The 21,894-nt window shown below is 71.1% G+C and overlaps 4 protein-coding genes across 4 annotated transcripts; 3 read left to right on the top strand and 1 right to left on the bottom strand.

Annotated features, from left to right (window-relative positions):
• The first annotated feature begins 189 nt into the window (after positions 1-189).
• On the top strand, positions 190-6,962 carry LOC121086253 (drebrin-like). The gene is made up of 14 exons (XM_040589747.1): positions 190-299; positions 2,142-2,194; positions 2,292-2,404; positions 2,519-2,593; positions 3,106-3,246; positions 3,379-3,456; positions 3,618-3,769; positions 4,039-4,093; positions 4,169-4,243; positions 4,487-4,607; positions 4,731-5,745; positions 5,865-5,974; positions 6,210-6,267; positions 6,510-6,962. The coding sequence occupies exons 1-11, from the start codon at positions 214-216 to the stop codon at positions 5,003-5,005; spliced, it is 1,224 nt and encodes a 407-aa protein (XP_040445681.1). The 5' UTR covers positions 190-213; the 3' UTR covers positions 5,006-5,745; positions 5,865-5,974; positions 6,210-6,267; positions 6,510-6,962.
• Positions 6,963-6,967: 5 nt separating this feature from the next.
• RTKN (rhotekin) lies at positions 6,968-16,349 on the bottom strand. The gene is given in 13 exon segments (XM_040589732.1): positions 6,968-7,838; positions 8,848-8,952; positions 9,233-9,398; positions 9,464-9,595; positions 10,240-10,346; positions 10,644-10,738; positions 10,811-10,980; positions 10,982-11,036; positions 11,784-11,901; positions 11,980-12,033; positions 12,157-12,218; positions 12,330-12,529; positions 16,090-16,349. Coding segments are annotated over 13 exon segments (1,731 nt in total). The 5' UTR covers positions 16,201-16,349; the 3' UTR covers positions 6,968-7,482.
• Positions 16,350-16,519: 170 nt separating this feature from the next.
• Positions 16,520-18,713, top strand: INO80B (INO80 complex subunit B). Its single transcript, XM_040589760.1, has 5 exons — positions 16,520-16,833; positions 16,949-17,135; positions 17,271-17,389; positions 17,663-17,844; positions 18,055-18,713. Exons 1-5 carry the CDS (start codon positions 16,788-16,790, stop codon positions 18,517-18,519), a joined length of 999 nt encoding a protein of 332 aa, XP_040445694.1. The 5' UTR covers positions 16,520-16,787; the 3' UTR covers positions 18,520-18,713.
• Positions 18,714-19,356: 643 nt separating this feature from the next.
• WBP1 (WW domain binding protein 1) lies at positions 19,357-21,717 on the top strand. Its single transcript, XM_040589720.1, has 4 exons — positions 19,357-19,491; positions 19,595-19,697; positions 19,788-19,949; positions 20,396-21,717. Exons 1-4 carry the CDS (start codon positions 19,423-19,425, stop codon positions 21,052-21,054), a joined length of 993 nt encoding a protein of 330 aa, XP_040445654.1. The 5' UTR covers positions 19,357-19,422; the 3' UTR covers positions 21,055-21,717.
• The last annotated feature ends 177 nt before the right edge of the window (positions 21,718-21,894 follow it).

Here is a 21,894-nt window from a genome sequence, read left to right as displayed (position 1 = left end):
GGGACTGTGTACAGCACCCACGCTCGGTGTAGGACCCTGCGCAGCGCCCATGTCCTGGTGCGGGACCCCGCACAGCACCCCTGCCCGGTGCCGCCCGCCCCGGCTGCTCCCGGTGCTGCCCCCGCCCGGTGCCGGCCGGTCCCGCCCGTGGGCGGTGGGGCGGGGCGGGGCGGGGCGGGCGCAGGGGCCGCGGGCAGCGGCGACGGGCGCGGGATGGCGGCCCCGGGGCTGGAGCGGCACCGGCTGGCGCTGCTGGCGGCCAAGGAGGACGTAGGCAATCCCCGGGCCGGGACCAACTGGTGAGGCTGGGGACGGGACGGGCACCGGGAGCGGGGACGGGTACCGGGAGCGGGGACGGGCACCGGGAGCGGGGACGGGCGCCGGGAGCGGACACCGGCACTGGGAGCGGGAGCGGGAACGGGCATCGGGCATCGAGTACCGGGTACCGGGTACCGGGATCGGGAACGGGGACGGAGCATGGACACCGGGCAGCGGCACGGGCGGGGCGGGCGGCGGGAGTCGGTCTGAGACACACGGGGCACCGACAGCAGCACCGGGCCGGGGCGGGGAGGCTGGATCGCAGCGGGGGTCCCGGCCGGGCCGCGGGGCCGGGGGTGCGGGGCCGGAGGGGGCCGGGGCTGAGCCCCGCCCGTCGCGCCGCGCTGGGAACCGGGTGCCCGGTCCCGCCCTGCCCCTGCCGGTCCCGCCGCCGCCGGGCTGGGAGCGCCAGGGTGTGCCCGGGGGGCACTGCCGGGTGGCAGCAGCTGAGCGCCGCTCCCTGCCTCCGGTGCCGCGTGGGCCGGGGGCTCCCAGGGGGGCACGGGGAGCCCGGCCCGGCAGAGCCCCCCCGGCCCGGCCGCACCGCGGGGGAGCGCGGTGTCCTGCCCTGCCCCTGGGCCGGGGGTCCCGGGCCGGTCCCGCACCAGTGCCACGGGCACAGGCCGGAGCCGGCGCCCTCCCAGACCTCGTGCCGCGGCCGGCGCGGCCTCACGCGCCGGGCTGACATCACCAGCACAGGGAGTCACTGGCCCCCATAGCTGCCCCCGCAGCCCTGTGGTGGCATGGTGGGCTTTGCCCTGATGCCACCCGGCCTCTGCCCCGAGACCACTGATGGGCTGGCGTGCCACAGCACCGGAGCTCGGCTGGCCTTCCTCCAGCACCCGCTCCTGCCACATGCTGCCAGCGTGCTGTGCCATGCCATGCCATGCCATGCCGTGCCATGCCGTGCCATGCTGCACATGTGCTCCCAGAGCCATGCCGTGCCATGTCTTGCCATGCCACGCCATGCTGCACACGTGCTCCCAGAGCCGTGCTGTGCCATGTCCTGCCATGCCATGTCCTGTCGTGCCATGCTGCGCACACACTCCCAGAGCCGGGCCGAGTCCCAGGCAGCGCGGAGCGCAGCGTGCTGCCACATGTGTCTGTAATCGGAGCCATGCGGAGACAAAGAGGCAGCAGGGCCGCTGGGGAATGCCCAGCCAGGGCCGCTGCCAGCGAGGGGTCCTGGGCCCAGAGCTGCCCCCAGCCCAGGGCAGGGGGTCCCGGCACAGCCAGGAGCCAGGACTGCTCCCCTCTCCCTGGGCAGGCAGGGGGAGTACAAGGCTGGTGGGGGGCCTGTGGGTCAGGGTCTGCCCGGCTGGTGGGGAGGGGCGTCCCCGGCACCCCGCAAGGTGCCAGCCCAGTGCTGAGCGACAGCAGCATCGCCCTGAGGGGCTTGGGCCAGGGGCCCTGCCGCTGTGCTGCTTCCCGCGGCCCCATTGTCCCCGGGGCGGATGCTGCCAGCAGCACTTCCACAAATTCAGCCCAGGCAGACAACACCGAGCCGGGGGGCGGGGGCACAGGGGGTGCCCCTGGCTCTGGCAAGTCCCCAGGCTGCCTCCCCCTGTGTTGCCCCCAAGCTCTCCTTGTGGCAGCCCCTGGCTCCCTCCCCTGGGAGAGCTGCTGCCACCGACCCCTCTGTCCCGGGGAGGGGCACCCGCCGGCCGCCACTGCTCACAGCGGGTTGGTGGCCACTGCTGGCCATGGCCAGTAGCGTCTGGGTGGCCATGCCGCCTACTGCAGGTGACCTTGCTGGGGCAAAGGCAGCTGCCCATGCTGCTCTGCTGCCCACCCCCCACCCCAACCCCACCTCTGCCCCCCAGGGCTGTCTTCGCCTATGAGAAGTACCATGACCTCAAACTCCTGGACTCTGGAGGTAACGGGGGGCGATGCTGCCAGCCCCCTGGCGTGGCTGGGGAGTACTGGGGGGTCCCACTGCGCCCCCACACCCCCTGACCACTGCTTCCTTGTAGCCGGGGGTCCGGATGAGCTGGCTGAAAAATTCTCCACCACCAGCATCATGTACGGTCTGTGCCGTGTCCAAGACCCTGGCACTGGTACTCACCGCATCGTCCTCATCAACTGGGTGAGTGCAGGGGTTGGGGCAGGGGGCTCTGACCATCCTACTCCCTACCCCGGGGTCCTGGGAGACAGGGAGGTGGCACAGGGTGCCAGCCTAAGTGGTGTGTGCTGGTGCCAGGTTGGGGAGAAGGCGCCAGAGTCCCAACGAGAGGCGTGTGCCAGGCATCTGCCCACCATCAGAGCCTTCTTCAGGGTGAGTGTGGGGGGGGGGGGCGCGGGACCCCGTCCCTTTCCCTTTGTGTGGCCAGGGCTGGGGACTGAGTCCCATGCCCCCTCATGTCCATCCCCCCCATCCCAGCCAGCCCCGACCTTTGCTTGCTGCGCCGGGTGCATTCCTGGCTCTGCTGACTCAGACGCTGCCGTTCCCAGTTCCCAGCCTTGGCCGACGAGCCAGGGTTGTGGTTGAGCTCCCTGCCCCCACCCCGCCGGATTCCTGCCCTGGCTTGGTGGGATCCTGCCCCCCCCCCCCAGCCCTTGCCCCACCCCCCGGGGAGCTGCCTGGGTCCTATGTCTGGGATCCAGCTCCGCATCTGGATCTGGCCCCCACATCTGGATTCAGCCCCACATCTGAAGGCGGCAAGCGTGTGTGAGGGAATGACGCCAGGATTCCCTGGGGAGGCTGCAGATCCATCCAGGGAGGGAGCAGAGTGGGGGGGGCCGTGGGTGCTTGGCAGGGAGGATGACGCCGTCCTGTCTCGGCGGCAGGAGGCCAGCGTGGTGCTGAGTGCCCGCCGCGTCGAGGAGGTGACACAGGAGGGACTGAGCCGAGCGCTGGCACAGCTGGCCCCCACCGCTGCCCCTGCCCTGGCCAGGAGGGTGCCCCCCCCGGATGCCCAGGAGCTGGTGGTGAGTGAGAGGTCCCAGGGGCTCTGGCTGGGAGGGCACCCAACAGGGTGATGGGTTTGTTGCCCACCTTCCTGATGCCATCCTGGGGGTCCTGGCTGGTCCTGCCCTGAGACCCCAGCTGGGTCCCCACAGGGCACCAACTACCGCAAGACCAACCCAGCGCTGGAGATCCACCGGACCAAGCGGGACTCCTTCTGGGCCCAGGCCGAGGTGAGGCTGGGGGGCATGGGGGGCACAGGGGCTGGTTACATCCCCAACAGGCATACGGGCATCCCTGGGTCCAGGGTCACGGCTGCTGGCTCGGGGCCATGGGGCTGAGCCTGGCAGGGGTCCCGGTGCCGAGCACGGTGCTGAGCGCGGTGCGGCTGCAGCGTGAGGAAGAGCAGCGCAAGGAGGAAGAGCGGCGGCGGGTGCTGGAGGAGCGCAAGCGCTGGGAGCGGGAGCGGATGGAAGAGGAAAGGCGTGAAGCAGCTGAACGCGAGCTCCGCTTCAAGGAGAAGGAACGGATGATCGAGGAGCAGCGGTGAGGGCAGCGACATGGGACACACACCCCCCCCCCCCTCCAGTGCCCCCACCCACACGGGGGTGTTGACCACAGATGGCCATGATGGGACCTGCAGCCCCCCACACACCCAGGTTCCCCAGCCCTGTGCCCCCTGTCCTGCATGGCTCCGAGCACAGAGACCCACAGCAGGACTGAGGCTCCTGTGCCCCACGGTTTTCCCCGTGCCCCCAGTGCCCCCCGTGCCCACTGTGTCCCCTGTGCCCCCCTGACGCTCCCTGCCCTCGCAGGAAGGAGCAGGCGCGGCTGGAGGCAGAGGAGCGGAGGAAGGAGAAGGCGCGATGGGTGAGCGGGGCAGCTGGTCTTGGGGGGGCTGGAGGATCTGGGGGGGCCACGGGTTGGCCATTCATGTCCTCACAGGAGCAGCAGCAGCGGGAGTATGAGGAGGCCATGCGGGACCGCGGCCGGCGCAGCGAGTCCATTGAGAAGGCGGCTGTGAGTGCTGGGGCCGAGCGCCCTGTCCTGCCCCATGTGCCCCCAGCTGTGTCCCTGCCCCGTGTGCCCCTGGCTGTGCTGTGTGTCCCTGGCCGTGGCATGGTGCCACATGCCCCCACCGGCCGTGTTGCATGCCCCTGGCTGTGCTGCGGTGCCACGTGGCTGTGCCATGATGCCACGGGCCCCTGGCCACGCCGCATGGCCATGCTGTGGCCCCACTGACGGGTCCGTGGGTGCCAGCAGGAGGCGGCCGTCCTGGTCTCCCAGCGCTCGCAGAACCCGCGGGATTTCTTCCGGCAGCGGGAGCGCTCAGGGTCCACCTCTGGCACCCCACTGCCCACACCCCACCTTGGCACCAGGCCTGGTAGGTGCCCCCATGGAGGGGGGCGATGGTGCTGGCTCTGGGTGCTGCCTGCCCGGGAGTGGGGGTTGCAGACACCCCTCCTGGGTGGGCACGTCCGGTTGCTGACCCTTCCCCACACCCCAGGTGCCCGGCGGCCGTTCCTGCGGTACCAGCGCAGCCTGACGGAATCGGCCTTCATCTTCCGCCGGCCGGACCCCCCACCCTTGCCTGGACCCCTTCAGCCTGGGGCATTCAGGGCTGTACCCCCCCCCGCCCCCCCCCCGCCCCCCGCCTCCCCTCCCCACCAGCCCCGCGGAGAGGGGAACCCCTCCCTGTGCCACCACTGGGGACCCCCCCCACCCCCATGGGGATGTGGACCCCTCCCTGTTCCACCCCAGGGAGCCCCCCCAGCCCCATGAGGACAGTGACCCCTCAATGTGCCACCACTGGGACCCCCAGCAGCCCCATGGGGAGGGAGACCCCTCCCTGTGCCACCCTAGGGAGTCCCCTCAGCCCAGCCAAGGCAGGGCCCCTCCATGCCACCAGCCCCACAGGGACAAGGACCCCTCCCTGTGCCAACCCAGGGAGCACCCCCAGCCCTGTGGAGGCGGCCCCCCCCGCTCTGGCCAGCCCCATAGGGACAGCCCCCCCCCCCTCCCTGTACCACCTGCGGGTCCCCGAGCCTGGCCAGGGCTGGGTCCCCCCCCACCAGGCCTGGGCCAGGGACCCTGCCCCCTGCCAGTCCCCCCAGGACGGGGTGCCCCGCTGGCCCTCCCGGGTCGGGGTCCCCTGACAGCACTTGTGAGTCCCTGCCCCCCTGCAGTACTCTCGGGCTGGGGTCCCCCGGCAGCCCCCCCTGGCAGCCCCCCGCAGACCCCGAGGAGGCCATGCCACTGCCTCCTCCCAGCCCCCCCGCACCACCACCGGATGAGGATGGGCCCCCCCCTGGACACCTTCCCCCTCCCCAGTCCCCCAGCATGGGGGTCTCTGGGGCTGCCGGTGGAGCTGGGCAAGGGGGTCCTGAGCCCCCAGGGGGGGGCCCCCCCTGCCCGGGTTGGCACCTGCCCCAATGCCAGGGGCCGGGACCCCCCCCCACGCAGCCCCAGCCCGCCACAGCATCCAGCCCGTTCCTGCTCGACAGCCCCAGGACCGCAGCCAGGTGGGTGGCTGGGACCCCTGTGTGGGTCTGGGGGGTGGTGGGGTGGGGGTGTGTCCCGCACCCCAGACCCCTGCCCAGGCACTGGGCTGGCGTGGGGCTCAGCTGCCCCTCTCCCCTAGGGCCTGGGGGGCAGCAGCTGGCTGGAGGCAACTCGCGGCTCAACAGCGTTGGGGGCCATGAGCCGGGGGGCTGGCCAGCCCCCTGGGAGCAGGACACCCCCCCGCAGGAGGTACGGCACTGGCTGGGGGTGGCGTGGGGCTTGGGGGACGATGGTTTTGGGGCGGGGGCCGTGGCTGGGCCGGGTACAGTGCAGGGGCAAGGGGGTTGGTGCTGGGGTGTAAGATTGGGCTGGGCAGGTGGGGCTGGAGGGGAGATGTGATTGGGGGGGCAGGACAGAGCAGGGGGGCTGAGGGGGTCTCTGGGTGGGGGGATGGGCACCATTCAGGGCCCCCCTTGTCTTGTAGGGGGATGAGCCCAGAGACAGCATTCTCCTGCCAGAGCCCCTGCACAAAGCCAAGCCAGGTAACCCTCCCCATACCCCCCCCACCCCCGTTGCCCCCAGACTCCTTCATCCCTCTACCACCCCCCCTGCCTCCATCTTCCCCCCATTGTTCGTTCCCCCCCCCCCCCCGGTATCTCCCCTGAGACCCACCCCAAAACCCACCCATCCCTGGACTCCCCATGGACCTCCCCCCACCCCTATACCAGCCCAGGACCCACCCCCACCACCACCAGCCTCAGCCCCCAACCCTCTCTCTGCCCAGGCTTCGCCCTGCTGCTGGCCCGCGACGCCCCCCACCCGCAGTTGCCGGGGGGCACCAGCCCCCCCGCCGAGGATGAGGACCTCTCCCCCCACGCCGTGTAGCCAGGGTGGGGCTCAGCACCCCCTTGGGGGGGTGGAGGTATCTGTGTGGCACCATGGCCAGCAGTCCTGACCCCCTCAGCCCTGGACGCTCCCTGCACATCACAAACCCTTCCCATAACCCCTCCCCAGCACAGCACAATCCCCCCCCCCCTTCCCCCCGGGGCTCTGGCTGCAGCCCCCCTGACTCCTTTGCACACCAATAAGCAGTTTTGGAGGTGGGGGGGAAGCTAGCACCCCCAGCACACTGCACGGGGGTGGGGGGACATGGACCCCCACCCCAGGGAGGCCAGGCAGGGCAGAGGGACCCCCCTGCTATTCCCCACCACCCCCCCCCTCCCCCCAATCAGGCACAGTGGCTGTTAAATAAATTTTAATGCATATTAATGAGGTGGCAGCTTTGGGTTCCCAGCCCAGGAAAGCCAGGGCTGGTCCCTACTGGGGGGCGCTGCCCCCCCCAGGAGGTGTGGAGTGGGGGGCTGGGGCAGGCAGCCCCCAGGGTTAGAGGTGAGGGAAAGCAGAGCTGAGGGAGCCCCTGTGCCCCCCTGGGGTTAGACACATCCACTGTACGTGGGGGGTTTGCCCTGAGCACCCACCTTGCCATAGAGGGGGTGGGGTCAGCCCCCAGCACCCACCCGGGACAGGGGTAACATGTCCCCCCCCCAGTTTGTTGGGGGTTCAGCCCTGAGCCCACCCTGCAATGGTGGGTTGGCCCCCCTGCGGCAGAAATTCCAGTTTCTCCCCGAGAAAAGAAGCTGGGAGCCCCTGCCCCCTGCCCAGGTAAGACCCCTCCCCCAGTGTCACCCCTCCACAGCCACCCTGGGGGCTGAAGGCCGGGGGCCCCCATCCCCCCAGGGTCCTGCAGGTCCCCAGGCTCAGACCCGGGACTGAAGGGGACTGGGGGGCACAGGGGGGTTGTGCTCTGCAGCTGGGCTGCTGCTGCCGCTACTGGAGGACCCAGAGCTGGGGGGCGAGGGGCACGATGGGGGGCCCACCCGTCGGGACCCCCGCCCCTTCAGGGTGCTGAGCTTGGCATCAAGGGAGAGGGTGCGGGGGCGGCCCCAGGGGCGGCAGGCTGGGGGGCTGGGGCTGCCTGCCCGGCTGCAGAGGGGGGTGTGGGAAGGGGGCCCCTCGAAAAGGGAGAGCCACGGGGGGGTCCCTGGCGCTCGGCCCCCCGCCCGCCGCGTCAGGATGTCCGTCACTGCCTCAATGTCGTCGGCTGGATCAATAGCTGCAGGGGAGAATGGGGGTCAGCTGCACCCCTGGGACCCTCGCCATGCTCCTGCCCCACGGGGATGGGACCCACCAATGGCTGAGACAGGGGGCCCCGCAGCAGAGATGTGTCCCATGGGTGGGATGTGCTGGGATGTGTCCCGTGGCTGAGGGGAGCTGGGATGTGTGCCAGAGCCAGAGCAGCTGGGACATGCTCCATGGCTGGGGAAGCTGGGAAGTGACCGTGCCCCACGGCGGGGACATGCCCCTTGGCCAGCACATGCCCCATGGCTGTGGTGGCTGGGATGTACCCCATGGCCAAAGCGTGCCCTATGGCCTTGGTGGCTGGGACATGCCCCATGGCCAGGATGTGCCCTGTGACCATGGTGGCTGGGATGTGCACCATGGCTGGGGGGTGCCTCAAGGCCAAGATGGCCAGGACGTGCCCCCTGGCCAGGACGTGCCCTGTGGCTGTGGTGACGGGGATGTGCCCCGTGGCCAGGACATGCCCTGTGGCTGTGGTGGCTAGAATGTGCCCCATGGTCAGGGTGTGCCCCATGGCCAGGTTGCACACCCTGCAGCCACGGGGCACACCGGAGCCAGGGCAGCTGTGCCGTGCCCGGGCCATGGCACGGTGGACTCAGCCCGCCGGCCCCCTGCCCATCACCTGTCGCTGTAATAGGAGGAGAGCAGAGCCCGGATCTCCGCCGAGACGGCGTTATCCTGCAGCAGGAGCCCTTCGCAAGTGGAGGGGGGCACGGCCGGGCCAGGCAGGGCTGGAGCCGCCGGAGACAGGGGCATGGAGAGACGGAGGGGACAGAGAGATGGCGGGAGGACAGAGAGATGGGGTAAAGAGGAAAGCAGGAGGGGGGACACAGAGAGATGGGGGACAGAGGCAGTGGAGAGAACAGCAGCATTAGGGAGACACCAAGGCGGTGAGAAGGGGGCCGCCCGGCGGCAGGTTAGCAGACAGCAGAGAGGACGGAGACAGAGGCAGAGCCCCCCCAGCCCCCCGTCCTGGCACTCACCCATCTCGTGGTAGAGGGAGCCCTGCCGGGGCAGCATGGCGGGTGGCCGGCGCGGCTGTGGTACCTCGATCCTCATCAGCTCGTCACAGCATTGCTTCCACTGGCCTGGGGGCATGGGGGGGGGGGGGGTGGTGGGGTGTCAGCACTGCAGGGGCAGGGATCCCACTGGGATTGGGGGTCCTGCTGGGATGGGGTTGACCCCACTGGGATGCCGATCCTGCTGGGCTGGGGGTCCCACCAGAATGAGGTCCTCATTCTGCCAGGATGGGGGTCCTCCCAGGACGGGGGTCACACTGGGATTGGGTCTTATCGGGATGGGGGTCCCACTGGGATGGGGGTCCCACCGGGATGGGGGTCCTGCCATGCCACCCCCACCCATGCTCACTCATGTCATAGAAGTGCTGCCAGAAGGCCTCCATCCATCGCTGCGCCTCGGCTCGGCTCTCAGCCAGCAGCGTGTGGGTCACCTCCTCGCCACTGTAGCGGTTGGTGACAGCCATGCCATGGGGCTGCCCGCGCCCCTCCCGCTCTGTCGCACGGATTCGGGTCTCCTGCAGTGGCAGCGGCCCTTAGTCCCCACACCCCACAGCCCCGCCACCCCCTACCTCAGCTGTACCTTGTTGACAGCGATGGTGAGGGCCGGCTCCAGCCCGGCATCAGCCTCGCCGGGGCTGTGGTAGCAGAGGAGGTCGGTGCCGTGCAGGACACAGTACAGGCGGGTCCCGCTCTGTGCCTCGGACCCCGGTTGCTGCCCATGGAGCCAGCACCATCAGTGCAGCTGGCACCAGTGGGCACCATGCTGCCCTGGACCCCAGGTCACCCCCAGCCCTGCTGGGATCCCCACCCCCACTGCACCCCATCCCCTGCCCACCGTGGGTGGTTGGAGGTGGCCCCTCCCCCTGGCAGAGGGGTCTCCATCCCCACCACAAGCCAGAGCCCGCAGCAGGGACTGCTGAGACCCAGTGGGCTTGTGCCACCACCCGTCCCCATCTTTGTCACTGTCTGTCCCATCCCATTCTTGTCTCATCCCATGCCTGTCTGTCCCCATCCCATCTCAATCACATTCCCATCCCTGTGTCCCCAGTATCATCCCATCTCATCCCAGTCTATGTCGCCATGCCATCACATCCCCATCCCATCCCTGTCCATGTCCCCAGCCCACTCCATCCCATTCCATTCCATCTCCATCCCATGCCACCCCTGCCTGTGTCCCCATCCCACCCCACCCCAGTCTGTGTCCCCATGCCATCCCATCAGTCTGTGTCCCCATCCCACTCCATACCATCCCGTCCCATCCCACTCCTATCCCAGTCTGTGTCCCCATCCCACTCCATCCTGTCCCACCCCACCCCATCCCAGTCTGTGCCCCCTGCCCACCGGCCCCACGCTCACCTGCAGCCGGAGGAAGCCGCTGGTGACGGGGGCGGCCATGCAGCGGGGCTGTGCAGCCAGGCGGCAGCACATGCTGCCATACAGGGGCAGCCAGAAGGAGCTCTCCTCTGGAGGGGCACACTTGCCTGGGGCGCCCGGCCATGGACCCCTCCCCAGCTGGGACCCCAGAACCATCTCCCCAGCAGCCTCGCCAGGGCCACCTCACCGCTCGCCACACCAACCCCCCCCTGACCCCTCCCCACACCGCCGGGACCCCCAGCACACCTTCCCCCAGAGCAGCCAGGACCCCAGCCCCACCTGCCCTCCACCCCACGAGGCCCCACACTCCTTCCCCTCCCAAACCAGCCAGGACCCCCAGCCCCCCCGCCCGCACCGTGCCATGCCGTGCCGTGCCATGTACTCACCGTTGCTGGTGATGGCGAGGTCGTGGGTGCGGAACCCGTCCTGCACCTCGGCCAGGGAGAGGACAGCATGTGCCAGCAGGTGGAACTTGGGGCCCCTGGGGACATGGTGGGTGAGGCCAGGGGGCCGGGGGGGACACAGCGGGGCCGGCAAGGGGACGGGTACTCACGGCACATTGGGGGCCGGCAGCAGGAGGGGGCTGGTGCCACCGTTCCCTGGGGGGCTGCTGGGACCCCCGTCCATGGCAGCACGCACCCGTTTGCCAGCGGAGCGTCCCAGGGAGGTGCTGAGGCGGGTGGCCAGCTTCCTGGGGGTGCTGCCCTGCGCCCCCCCCCCCTGCCAGCCCCGCGCTGTACAGCTCCACCTTCAGCTCAAAGTCAGGCCCGGCCTCCGAGCTGGGGGGGCACTGGATGAGTGGGGCGGTCGTGGAGGGGACACACACCCCCCAACCCACCACTCACTCTGGGACCCTCCATGCCACCCCACAGCCACAGCCTGGGGGATCCCCGGGGGGGGCGGGGGAGGGAAGCAGGGGAGGGGATGGTCCCTGGTGGGAGCAGGGGTCTGTTCTAGGGGGTCATGGGAGGACAATCTCACTGAGGGGAGCACAGGTCTGTCCTGGGGGGGGCACAAGTCATGGAAGGGCAGGGTCTCTTGGGGGTGGCAGGGGAGGGCAGGGGTCTGTCCTGGGGGGGATCATTGAAGGGCAGGGGTCTGTGCTGGGGGGTCACATGAGGGCAGGGTCCCTGTGGGAGCAGGGGAGGACAGGGTCCCTGGGCAGTCATGAGAGGTCAGAGTCCTAAGGGGATGGCAGGGGAGGGCAGAGGTCCATCCTGAGGGGGGTCACATGAGGGCAAGGTCTCGGCAGGGGGATCATGGGAGGGCAGGGGTCCTGGGTGGCTGGCAGGGGAGGGCAGGGGTCTGTCCTGAGGGGTCACATGAGGACAGGGTCCCGAGGGGGCATCAGAAGAGGGCAGGGGTCCATCCTGGGTGGGAGTGTGTCACATGACAGCAATGTCCCTGGTGGGGTCATGGGAGGGCAGGGGTCCCCGGGGGCTGGCAGGGGTCTGTCCTGGGGGGGGTCACACGAGGGCAGGGTCCCTGGGGAGGCGGCAGGGTCCCTGGGAGGGGCACCCACTCACAAGAGCACGGCGCTTTCAAAGCAGATGTCAGTGAGGGTCCGGTCCACCAGCACCATGGGGGTGTCATGGATCTCAGCCCCCAGCTGCAGCAGGCAGAACACGGCGCAGCGGTGCAGCTCTGCGGGGGGGGCAGCAGTGAGGGGGGGTCAGGGCAGTGTGAGGGTGGGGGGCCGCTCCCCTGCACCCCTCTACTCACCTCCCTTGTTCCTGAAGTACTCCGTGTCCTTCCACATCAGAGGGATGCGCAGGTCTGCGGGAGGCACAGCAGGCGATGAGGGGGTCTGGACACCCCGCAGCGCCCCTCACCCTCCCCCCAGTCCCCCACCTCTGCACAAAAGAGGGGGGGGGGCTGCCCAGCGGGACCCCCCCATACCTGAGACGCAGACGGTGCCGCGGCAGGGCAGACGCTCGTCCGCGGGGCCGGCATCCGAGGGGCTGCGGGGGGAGCGCGGCGGGGGGGGGGGGGGGGGGGGTAGCTGTGACAGCCGCCCCAGCCGCCGCCGCCCCCCCCCCCCCCCCCCCCCCGCCCGGCCCGGGGGTGCTCACCGCCTGGCCGTCCCCCGCAGCACCTGCGCCTCCTTCCTGCGCTGCAGCTCGGCCATGTAGGCCAGGACGCGGCTGTTGCAGAGCAGGAGGCTCTTGGCCGCCTCCAGCGCCTGCTCCCGCCGGCTGCAGGCTGCCAGCAGCTTACAGGCGCCCTCCCGCAGCCGCAGCTCCCGCTCCATCTTCCGCTGGATCTCCGTGTCCTGCGGGCACGGCACGGCGCATGGGGCGGGCACCCCTCCGGCATCCCCCACCCCCCACCCCGATCCACGCAGCCTGGGGGCGGGGGGGCAGGCCTGCACCCCGGGGGGCCCCGGCTGCACATGCATGGAGGTCCCCGCCGTGCACCCCCGGGGGGCACCAGCCGTGCACATGCACGGGCATCCCAGCTGTGCGCCCCCGGGGTCCTGGCCGTGCACCCGGGGGGGGGGGGCCGGCTGCACATGCATGAGGGTCCCAGCTGTGCACCCCTGGGGGGGTACCAGCCATGCACCCTGGGGGAAGGGTACCAGCTGCACATGCACGGGCATCCCAGCTGTGCACCCCCGGGGCGGGGGGGTCACGGTCATGCACACTGGAGCAGGGGATGTCCCAGACACACACCCTGGGGGCTCCCAGTCACACGGAGGAGTCCCAGCTCCGCATGGGGGGGGGGTGTGTGTGTCCCAGTTGTGCGCACTGGCAGGGGGTGTCCCAGCCACACAGCCCTGGCTCAGCACAGCTCAGGGCACCAAGCCCAGGCCCAAGCATGGTGGGGGGATGCAGCAGCCCCCACACGGCTCCACTCCCATCAGCAGGACCAGTCCCCATGGCCACCTCTGTCACCCGCCCCAAACCAGCCTTTGTCGCAGCCCCCCAAACAAACCCCCAGGGCCACGCTGCCACCAGCTGTGCATGGTCCTCCTCCCTGCCCCTCCCCAGCCACGTGCCAGGGACCCCATCCCCAACCGTCCCCAGCCCCCCCAGGGGGCTGCAGCTCCTCTACCCCCCAACAGTCCCCACCCCAGCCCAGCACCCCATCAAGACATCATGTATGCCCTGGGGAGCCACATACCCCACAGATACACCATGTGCCCCACAGAGGAACGACATGCCCCACAGATATATCACATGCCCCATGAGCAATCATGCACCCACAGAAAGATCGTGCAACCCACAAGGAAACAACGTGCCCCACAGATTTGCCATGCACCCCACAGACAGATCACGTACCCCACGGCGGAGCCACGTACCCCATGAATACACTGTGTACCCCACAGGGGAACAACACACCCCACAGATGCACCATGCGCCCCACAGATGCACCACATACCCTACAGTGGAGCCACACATCCCACAGATACATCACATACCCCATGGAAATGCCACACACCCCACAGATTTACCCTGCACCCCACGGATGTGCCACATGCCCCACAGATACATCATGTACCCCACAGGGGATCAACATGCCCCACGGACACCCTATGGAGGAACCACATGCCCCATGCGCCCCCCAGACATGCCACACACCCCAGGCACCTCCAGTGCGTATGTAGGGTGGCACGTCAACCAGCCCCCCGACCCTGCAGCCCCCCAACTCACTGCTGGTATTGGCTGCTGCTCCATTCTGGTACCGGTTGCTGCCTGCACCCCCCTGCCCCGCGCTGCCTGCACCCCCCGGGCCCCCTGCCCATGGAGCCGCAGTGACGTCACCGCCTGCTATAAATAACCCCGAGCAGCGGGCGGGGGGGGGGGGGGGGGGGGGGGGCGGCAGCAACCGGGAACTCGCCCCCCCCACCTCCAGGACCACCCCCTGTATCCTCCCGGGGATCCCCCTGCTGCTACAGGGGATACGTTCCCCCCACGGAGAGGATCGGTGGGGAACACTCTCCACCTTCCCAGGACCCCCAGGATCACCCGGACCCCGGGATCCCCCCCGCCCCGCGGGGTCCGGGTGATCCTGGGGTTTCCCAGGGTGGGGTCCCCCAAATTCCTACCTGGAGGCTAATGGCGATCTGACGGATATAAAGCATGTTGAGATCTTCCAGGATCCGCAGTTTCTCCTGCATCTGAAGGCGTTGCCCCCTCCCCGCTACCTCCATCGGGACCACCGGGACCCCCCCGGTTATTCTGGGGGGGCTGGGGGGGGTGGAGGGGGTTTCCCGCATCCACCCCAAATCCCCACCCGCGGACCCCACTGCATCCAGCGCCGTCAGGAGTCGGGGCTTTCTGAGCCCCCCCCCCCCAACACTACAGCTGTGGAGAGAAAAGGGCCCTTTCATCGGCCCCCCCCGGTACTGCTGCCCGCCCGCCCCCCCCACCCCCGGCTCCTGACCGAGTAACGGCCGCCCCCTCCCGCTGAACAACCGGACACTGTGCGGGAAAGGGCAGCGGGGGCGGCTGGGGCGGGGAACGGGGGGGCAGGGAGGGGACAAGGGGATGCACGGGACAGGGTGCAGGGCTTGAGGTGCAGGGGGGATAAAGGGTGCAGGGGAAGGGGTAAAGGGGGGGATAAGGGGTGCAGGGGAAGGGGGACGGGAGAAAGGGTGCAGGAAATGGGGTGCAGGGGAGGGAGCGCAGGGGACAAGGACAGGAGACGGGGTGCAGGGGACAAGATGGGGTGTGGGGGACGGGGGGCTGGGTGCTGGGAGGGGACGCTGGGGACAGGCTGCAGGGAGGGGCCGGGGGGTGCCGGCGTTGGAGTGCAGCAGACGGGACGGGGTGCAGGGGACAGGAAAAGGGGTGCGGGGACGCAGAGGGACAAGGGACGGGGTGCGGGGACGCGACAGGGGGGGCAGGGGTCTGGGTGCCGGGACAGGGCGGCGTGCGGCGACGGAAGGGACACAGGGCCGGGAGAGGGGGCGCGGCGGTCCCGGGACAGGGGCTGCCGAGCCCGGGCCCCGTTGGCGCCGAGGCCCCTGGCTGAAGGAGACCGGGAGGGGTCGGGACGCGGGGAGGGGACGGGGCCCCGGGACCGGAGGAGGGGACACGCACGCACGCACGCACGCACACACACACAGAGGACGCAGCGGAGCGCGGACACCGGGACCCCGCCGTCCCCCGCCCCCTACTGGCCCCGGTGGGCGCAGCAGCGCGAGCCGCCCCCCCGGTACCTGCCGCCGCTCCCGCTCCGTTGCTCCGCCGCGGCGCGCGCAGGAAGGCGGTGGCCGCCCGCCCCCGGCCCGCCCCCCCAGCCCCGCTCACAGGGGCCGCCCCCCGCCCGTCCCCCCCCGGCTCCGTGCGCACCGGGACGCCCCCGCCACGTGCAGCCAGTACTGGATGAACCGGGAACCCCGCTCCAGTATGCGCCGGGACGGCCCCCACCCCTCCTTTACCCCGTGCAGCCGGTACCGGCTGAACCGGGCCCCCCGCGGGGTGCACCGGGGACCCCCCTCGTGCCTCGTGCCCAGCCGGCGCCGCGTGCCACGTGCCCGGCGGGGGCGAGGGTCCCGCTGGCCCGTCCCGCTCGCCCCCGCCAGTACAGTCCCCTCCCCGGGGCAGCCCGCGAGGTGCCCCGGCTCTGGCTCGCCCCCGGTAGCGGGGTCCCGGCCGCCTCCCCAGAAGCCGCAGGACCCGCGGCGCCCCGCAGCTGCCCGGTGCCGGCGGCGAGGGCGGGGGCCGGGCGGCGCGGCGAGAAATCCCGGCTGGGCCGGTGGCGACCGGTGCTGCCGGTGGGACGGGCCGGGCCGGGCGAGGGCGACGGGTGCCGGGGGCGGGGGCGGCGGGTGCCAGTGCCCCCTCGCCCCGCCCGCGGGCCCGGCTGCCGCCGCCGGTGCCGTACCTGCGGGGAGTCGGCCAGCAGGCTGAGGCGGCAGCGGCCGCGGCGGAGCTCCATCTCTAGTGCCGAGCCCCGGGCCACCGTCACCCGGCTGCGCTGGCTGCGGCAGAACATGCTGCCGGTAGCGGTACCGGGCGGCGCGGCTTCTGTCCCGCGCCTGCGGCCAACCCGGGCCCGGCCCCGCCGCACCTGGCGCGGGGGCGGGACGCGCCGGGAGGCGCCGGCACCGGGGGGAGCGGGGGCAGCGGGGCAGGGCCGGGGGTGGTACCGGGCCCCGGGTGGCACCGGCCGGACAATGGCCCGAGTCAACGCAGGCAGCTGCGGGCGCGGGGGGGGTGTCAGCGGAGGGGCGGGGGGCTGGGGGGGCGGATGGGGGGGGGGGTGGTGTAGGGTGAGGGTGTGGGTTTGTGCCTGGCTGGGGGCGTGGGGGGGCTGCGGGGACGCGCCAAGTGCCGCAGCTCCAGGGCACGCCGCCCGCACGAGCAGCCCCCGTACGCCGGACCGCGGCGCGCGCCCATGCGTGTCCGTGCACCGGCCCGCACGCGCCGGCCGGCCAGCACCTGTCCCCTCCGGCCTCTCCTTGCCCGCTTCAAAGATGGCGGCGACGGCGCCCCGCCCCCGCCAGGGAGCCCGGAAGCGGACGCGGGTCCGCGCCGAATCGCTTCCCCCGGGCGGCGGGACACCGGCACCGGCAGCGCCGCATGAGCAAGGCCTGGCGGCGCGGCAGGATGGAGGGCGGCGAGCACGGTGAGGGGGCCGGGGGCCGGGGGGGCGCTCGCAGCCGCGGCCCCGCCGGTGGCCGCCCGCTGGGGCTGCGCCCGGTGGCGGGAGGCCGGGCTGACGGCTGCGGGCCCCCCCGCAGGGGAAGAGGCCGAAGCGGGCGGCGGGCACGGCTCCCACAAGAAGAAGCACAAGAAGCACAAGAAGAAGCACAAGAAGAAGCACCACCACGAGGTGGCGGGGCCGCCCCCCGAGCCCACCGCCGGGCTGCGCAAGCCCCAGCTCAAGCTCAAGATCAAGCTCGGGGGGCAGATCCTGGGCACCAAGAGGTGAGCGGGGCCGCGGGGGGCTCGGCCGGTCTCTCCCCCCGCCCCACAGGCCTCTCTCGGCTGCCCGGCCCCGCATTCCGCCCCGGCGGGGGCCCGAGGCACCCGGCCCTGCCCACCGCCGTGCTCTCCCCACAGCGTGCCGACTTTCACAGTGGTCCCCGAGGCACCGCGCTCGCCCTCCCCGCTGATGGTGGCGGATGAGGAAGAGGAGCCCACGGAGGGGGTGCCCATCGAGCAGTACCGGGCCTGGCTGGGTGAGCTCGGGGGGGGTTGGCTGCCGGGGGGCCTCGGAGGGCTGCAGTGGGACGTGGGGCCTGTGGGGATGCTCCAGCCCTTCCCAGGGGGGCTGTGGGTGCATCCATGCCCACGGCACTGCAGCAGAGCTGGGCAGGGATGGGGCCTGCAGGCTGGCCCCGGGGTTGCATGGGTCACCCTGTCATGGCTCTGGCAACAGCGTGACCCCGGGATGGGGCAACAGACACATGCATACACACGGTGACTTGTCTCCCTGCCACTGCCTGGTCCAGATGAGGACAGCAATCTGGACCCGTCGCCCCTGCCAGACCTGGACTCAGAGAATTGCTTTCCCAGCCGTGAGGATGATGATGAAGAAGAGGAGCGCTGGCTTGATGCCCTTGAAAAGGGCGAGCTGGATGATAATGGGGAGCTCAAGAAGGAGGTGGACGAGTCACTACTGACAGCCCGACAGGTGAGAGGGGAGTGAAAGCGGTCACGGAGCTGCCTGGGGCTGGGCTGAGGGGCACAGCCGGGGCCGGGAGCCCCAACACTGAGCCAGTTCTGCTGCCTGCTGTGATGCTGTGGGGGTCCCAGAGCTGGTGGTGGGCTTGGTGGGAGCCCTTGGAGGGGCAGGGAGGGCCCTGGCCGAAGCCGTAACTGTGTCCTCCTGTGCCCCCCACAGAAAGCCCTCCTGCACAAGCAGCAGAGCCAGCCACTGCTGGAGCTGCCCATGGGCTACAAGGCAAAGGAGCTGACAGAGGAGATGCTGGTGAAGCGAGAGGAGCGAGCCCGCAAGCGGCGCCTGCAGGCGGCCAAGAAGGCAGAGGAGAACAAGAACCAGACCATCGAGCGCCTGACTAAGACCAACAAGGCCAAGGTGAAGACGCTGCGGGAGCGCAGGGCCAAGCAGGCCTCCTGCCCCGTCGTTCACTACTGCAACGCCACCGACCGCATCACCGTCTCCTTCCCGGCAGGCATGGCCCTGCCCCTGCTGCCCACCCCGGCCCCCACTGTGCCCACACCTGTCCTCTGCGGCGTCGCTGGCTGCTCCAACCACAAGCGCTATGCCTGCTCCCGCACTGGGCTGCCGCTCTGCAGCCTGGCCTGCTACAGGAGGAATCTTCAGCTGCAGGAGGCAGTGGCCTAGGGGCTGGGGGCAAGGGGGGGGCACCAGCCCCCCCGCCATGGACAGAGGGGGCCGGGGCTGTGAGGTGGCCCCGGAGGTGACTGTGGGGGTCCTGGGAGGCAGGGGTATCCCAGGTGGGGCTGGTCCCGGGGCGGGTCCCGCGGTGGCACCGCCACCCGGTGCTGCAGGGTTTATTAAAGGTGGTTGGTGTCGGAGCCGTGTGTGTCCGTGTCCACGGGGTGCGTTATGGTACGGCCCGGGGACCCCCCTCGGGTGCGTTATGGTACGGCCCGCCGATCCCGGGGGCGGGGTACCGGCAAGCGTCCATTGGCTGGGGCCCTGTCCGGCAGCGAGCGACAGCACCGGTTGGTTGGTCGTTCCGCCAATCGCGTGCCCTGCCGGTGTCTGTGCCGCCCGTTGGCCGCGCTTGGCTCAAGTTCCGCCCCGGGGGCCAGAAGGGGCTGCCCCCGGCCGTGGGGCGCTGGGCGAGGTCGCCGTTGGTCAGCGCCCCCGTCAGTCACGGCGGGCGGGGCGGGGTTCCGTGTCTGGTTGGCGGCGGCGGCCGCCAATCGGGGCGGGGCGGGGCTCGGTCCCTTTGTCTCTGTTGTTGGGCGTGAGGCGCGGGCAGACGGCGCCCGATTGGCGGAGGCAGGGCGGCGGCGGCGGCGGCGATTGGCCGGCGGCGGCGAGGCGGCGTCGGATTGGGCGTCGGGGGGGCGGGATCCTCGGCCCGGGCGTGATGGCGGCGGCGGAGGCTGCGGCCCGGGCGGTGGCGGCGGGCCGGGCGGCCGGGATGGGGGCGGCGGCGGCGGCGGCGGCGGCGGGGCAGCGGCTGCTGCTGCGGGAGGCGGGGGCCAGGGCCGGGGCCGGGGCGGCCGAGCGGGCGGAGCCGGCGCGGGGCCGCGGCGGGCTGTAGGCGGCGCCATGGAGCGGCCCGGGAGCGGCGGCGCCGAGGGGGCCTGGGCCGCGCTGCTGGGCCGGCAGCACCAGCAGGTACGGGCGGGCACTGGGGCGCGGCGGCAGGCTGGGGCGCGGCGGCAGGCTGGGACCGGCCCCCCTTCCCGGGGCCGGTGTGACGGTGTGGCTGTGCCCGCAGGCCCGGGAGTACTGCCCGGGGGTGAACAACCAGCCCTACGTGTGCGAGACGGGGCACTGCTGCGGGGAGACCGGCTGCTGCACCTACTACTACGAGCTGTGGTGTGAGTGCGGGCGGGGGCCGCGGCCCCGGGGGCGCCCTGGGCTCAGACCAAAGGCTCGAGGGGAGGGTGACCCCGCTCTGCTCCCCACAGGGTTCTGGCTCCTCTGGACCATCCTCATCCTCTTCAGCTGCTGCTGCGCCTACCGGCACCGCCGGGCCAAGCTGCGCCTGCAGCAGCAGCAGCGGCAGCGGGAGATCAACCTCATCGCCTACCACGGTGCCTGCAACTACCCCGCCTCCATGATGGACCTCAGTGAGTGAGGGGCCCAGCCCCTGCGTCCATCCGTCTGTCCCCTGACAACCTCCTGTCCAACCATCCATACCCCCCAGCACTGTGTCTGTCCATCTGTGTGTTCCCCAGCCCTGTGCGTTTATCCATCCGTCCCCCACCAGCCCTGTGTGTCCATCCACCGATCCGTCTGTCCCCCACAAGCCCCATGTATCCATCTGTTCGTCCCCTTCCAGTCCCATGTGTCTGTCTGTCCCTCACCAGCCCCCTATGTATCCTTGCATCCCACCCAATGCCCTGCATCTGTCTGTCCCCCCCGACCCCTGCATCCTCGCAGCTCCGCAGCCCCCTTGCTCTGCCTCGGGGCCCTGTGCTGGGCTGGGCACTCCAGATCCTCCACCTCTGGGGATGGGCCCGGTGGCAGTCTGGCTCCTGGGGGTCTCTGACCTGTACTCCCCCTCTCCCCGCAGGGATGCTGGCTTCCTTCAAGCTGCCTGCCTACGAGGAGGTGGCCCACCGCCCCAGTACACCGCCGCCGCCGTACAGCGCCATCCTGGCCCAGCTGAGCGGGCCCCGCAGCCGCCTGGGCTCCAGCAGCCTCACACTGTCTCCCAGCTCAGAGAACTACACCAGCTGCTCCTGCGAGTCAAGCTGCGCCACATCTCCCAGCAGCACCTCGCTCTCGGTGCAGGTGACAGACGAGACAGAGCGCAGCCAGGCCAGCACGCCCAGCGAGGAGGGCGGCACCAGCAGCACTGGCACCGGCGCCAGCTGGGAGCAGCCTGCTGAGGAAGCGCCAGCCCGCAGGGCCCCGCACAAGCACACCCTCTTCTCCTCCACCATGGACTTCTTTGAGGCTGACTGTCACCCCTGCTCCGACATCGAGGAGGGCGAGGAGGAGGAGGGCGGCACAGCTCGGGAGGAAGGTGGCAGCAGCGGCGAGCATTTCCGGCACCGGCGCCTGACAGGGGACTCGGGCATCGAGGTGGGGCGCTGCCAGGAGGAGGAGGAGGGTGAGGGTGAGGGCACCCACCTCCTGGGCAAGGCCAGCCCCACACCCTCGCCCCGGTGCGGGCTGCCGAGCCAGGGGAGTGGTGAGGGGCCCAGCTCGCCTGCCCTGCCTGTCTGAGCCTGTGCCCACCGGCCAAGCCCTGCCCTCCCCGCTGCCTGCTAGCTTGCCTGGCCCCGTCCTGCTGCCTGCTCCCCCTGCCCATCCCTGGGGTGGGGGCAGGTGGCCGTGCCTCGGGCCCCACCCGCCATCCCGGCCTGTTCTGCCTCCAGCCCCGCCTTGGAGTGGCCAGGGGGGTGCAGTGGGTGCAACCCCCCCGCTCAGAGGGCACCTGCTGCGGGGCAGAGCAGGATCAGCAGTGGTTCAGCCGGGGCTGCCCCCTCCCTTGTGCTCCCAGTGCTGCCTTGTGGCCCGGGCATGGCCCCCTACTCCACATGCCCACTGCCAGGGGGCTCAGGGCAGCGTCCCCGGGGCCTGGACTCTGGCTGCAGAGCCCCCGAGGCCCCTCACCCTGACTGACCCCCCCCACGCCCCATTGTGTCCAGTACCTCATGTGGTGCGGCTGGGCCCTGGGGCAGCCCTGCTCTCGCTGTGGTCCTGCCGGAGCCCCCTCCCCTCCGAACTTGCTTCCAGGGGCCGCAGCTGCCAGGGTCCCGTGCCTGCCCCAGCCCATCCCCCCCACCCTGTGCTGCTGGTGCCGCTGCCCGTGGGGGGGGGCCCATCTCTGCTGCGGGATGGGCAGTTCACGTAGCGTTCTCTCACCATTAAAGAGATGTGGAAGTATGGCAGCCCTGCGCCTGCTAGGGGGCACAGGGAGGGCACTGGGGCCGAGCCGGGCCTCCCCAGCTTCACAGGGAGGGCAGGGAGACCCCTGACACAGCAAGGGGATGAAGCGGGTGGCTGGGGCAGGACAGAACTGTGACACACACCACACCCCCTCAACACAGGCAGTGACAGGCC

This window comes from Falco naumanni, chromosome 1, assembly GCF_017639655.2.
Source record: "Falco naumanni isolate bFalNau1 chromosome 1, bFalNau1.pat, whole genome shotgun sequence".
Taxonomy (NCBI): Eukaryota; Metazoa; Chordata; class Aves; order Falconiformes; family Falconidae; genus Falco; species Falco naumanni.
This window is presented reverse-complemented; position numbering and strand designations above follow the sequence as displayed.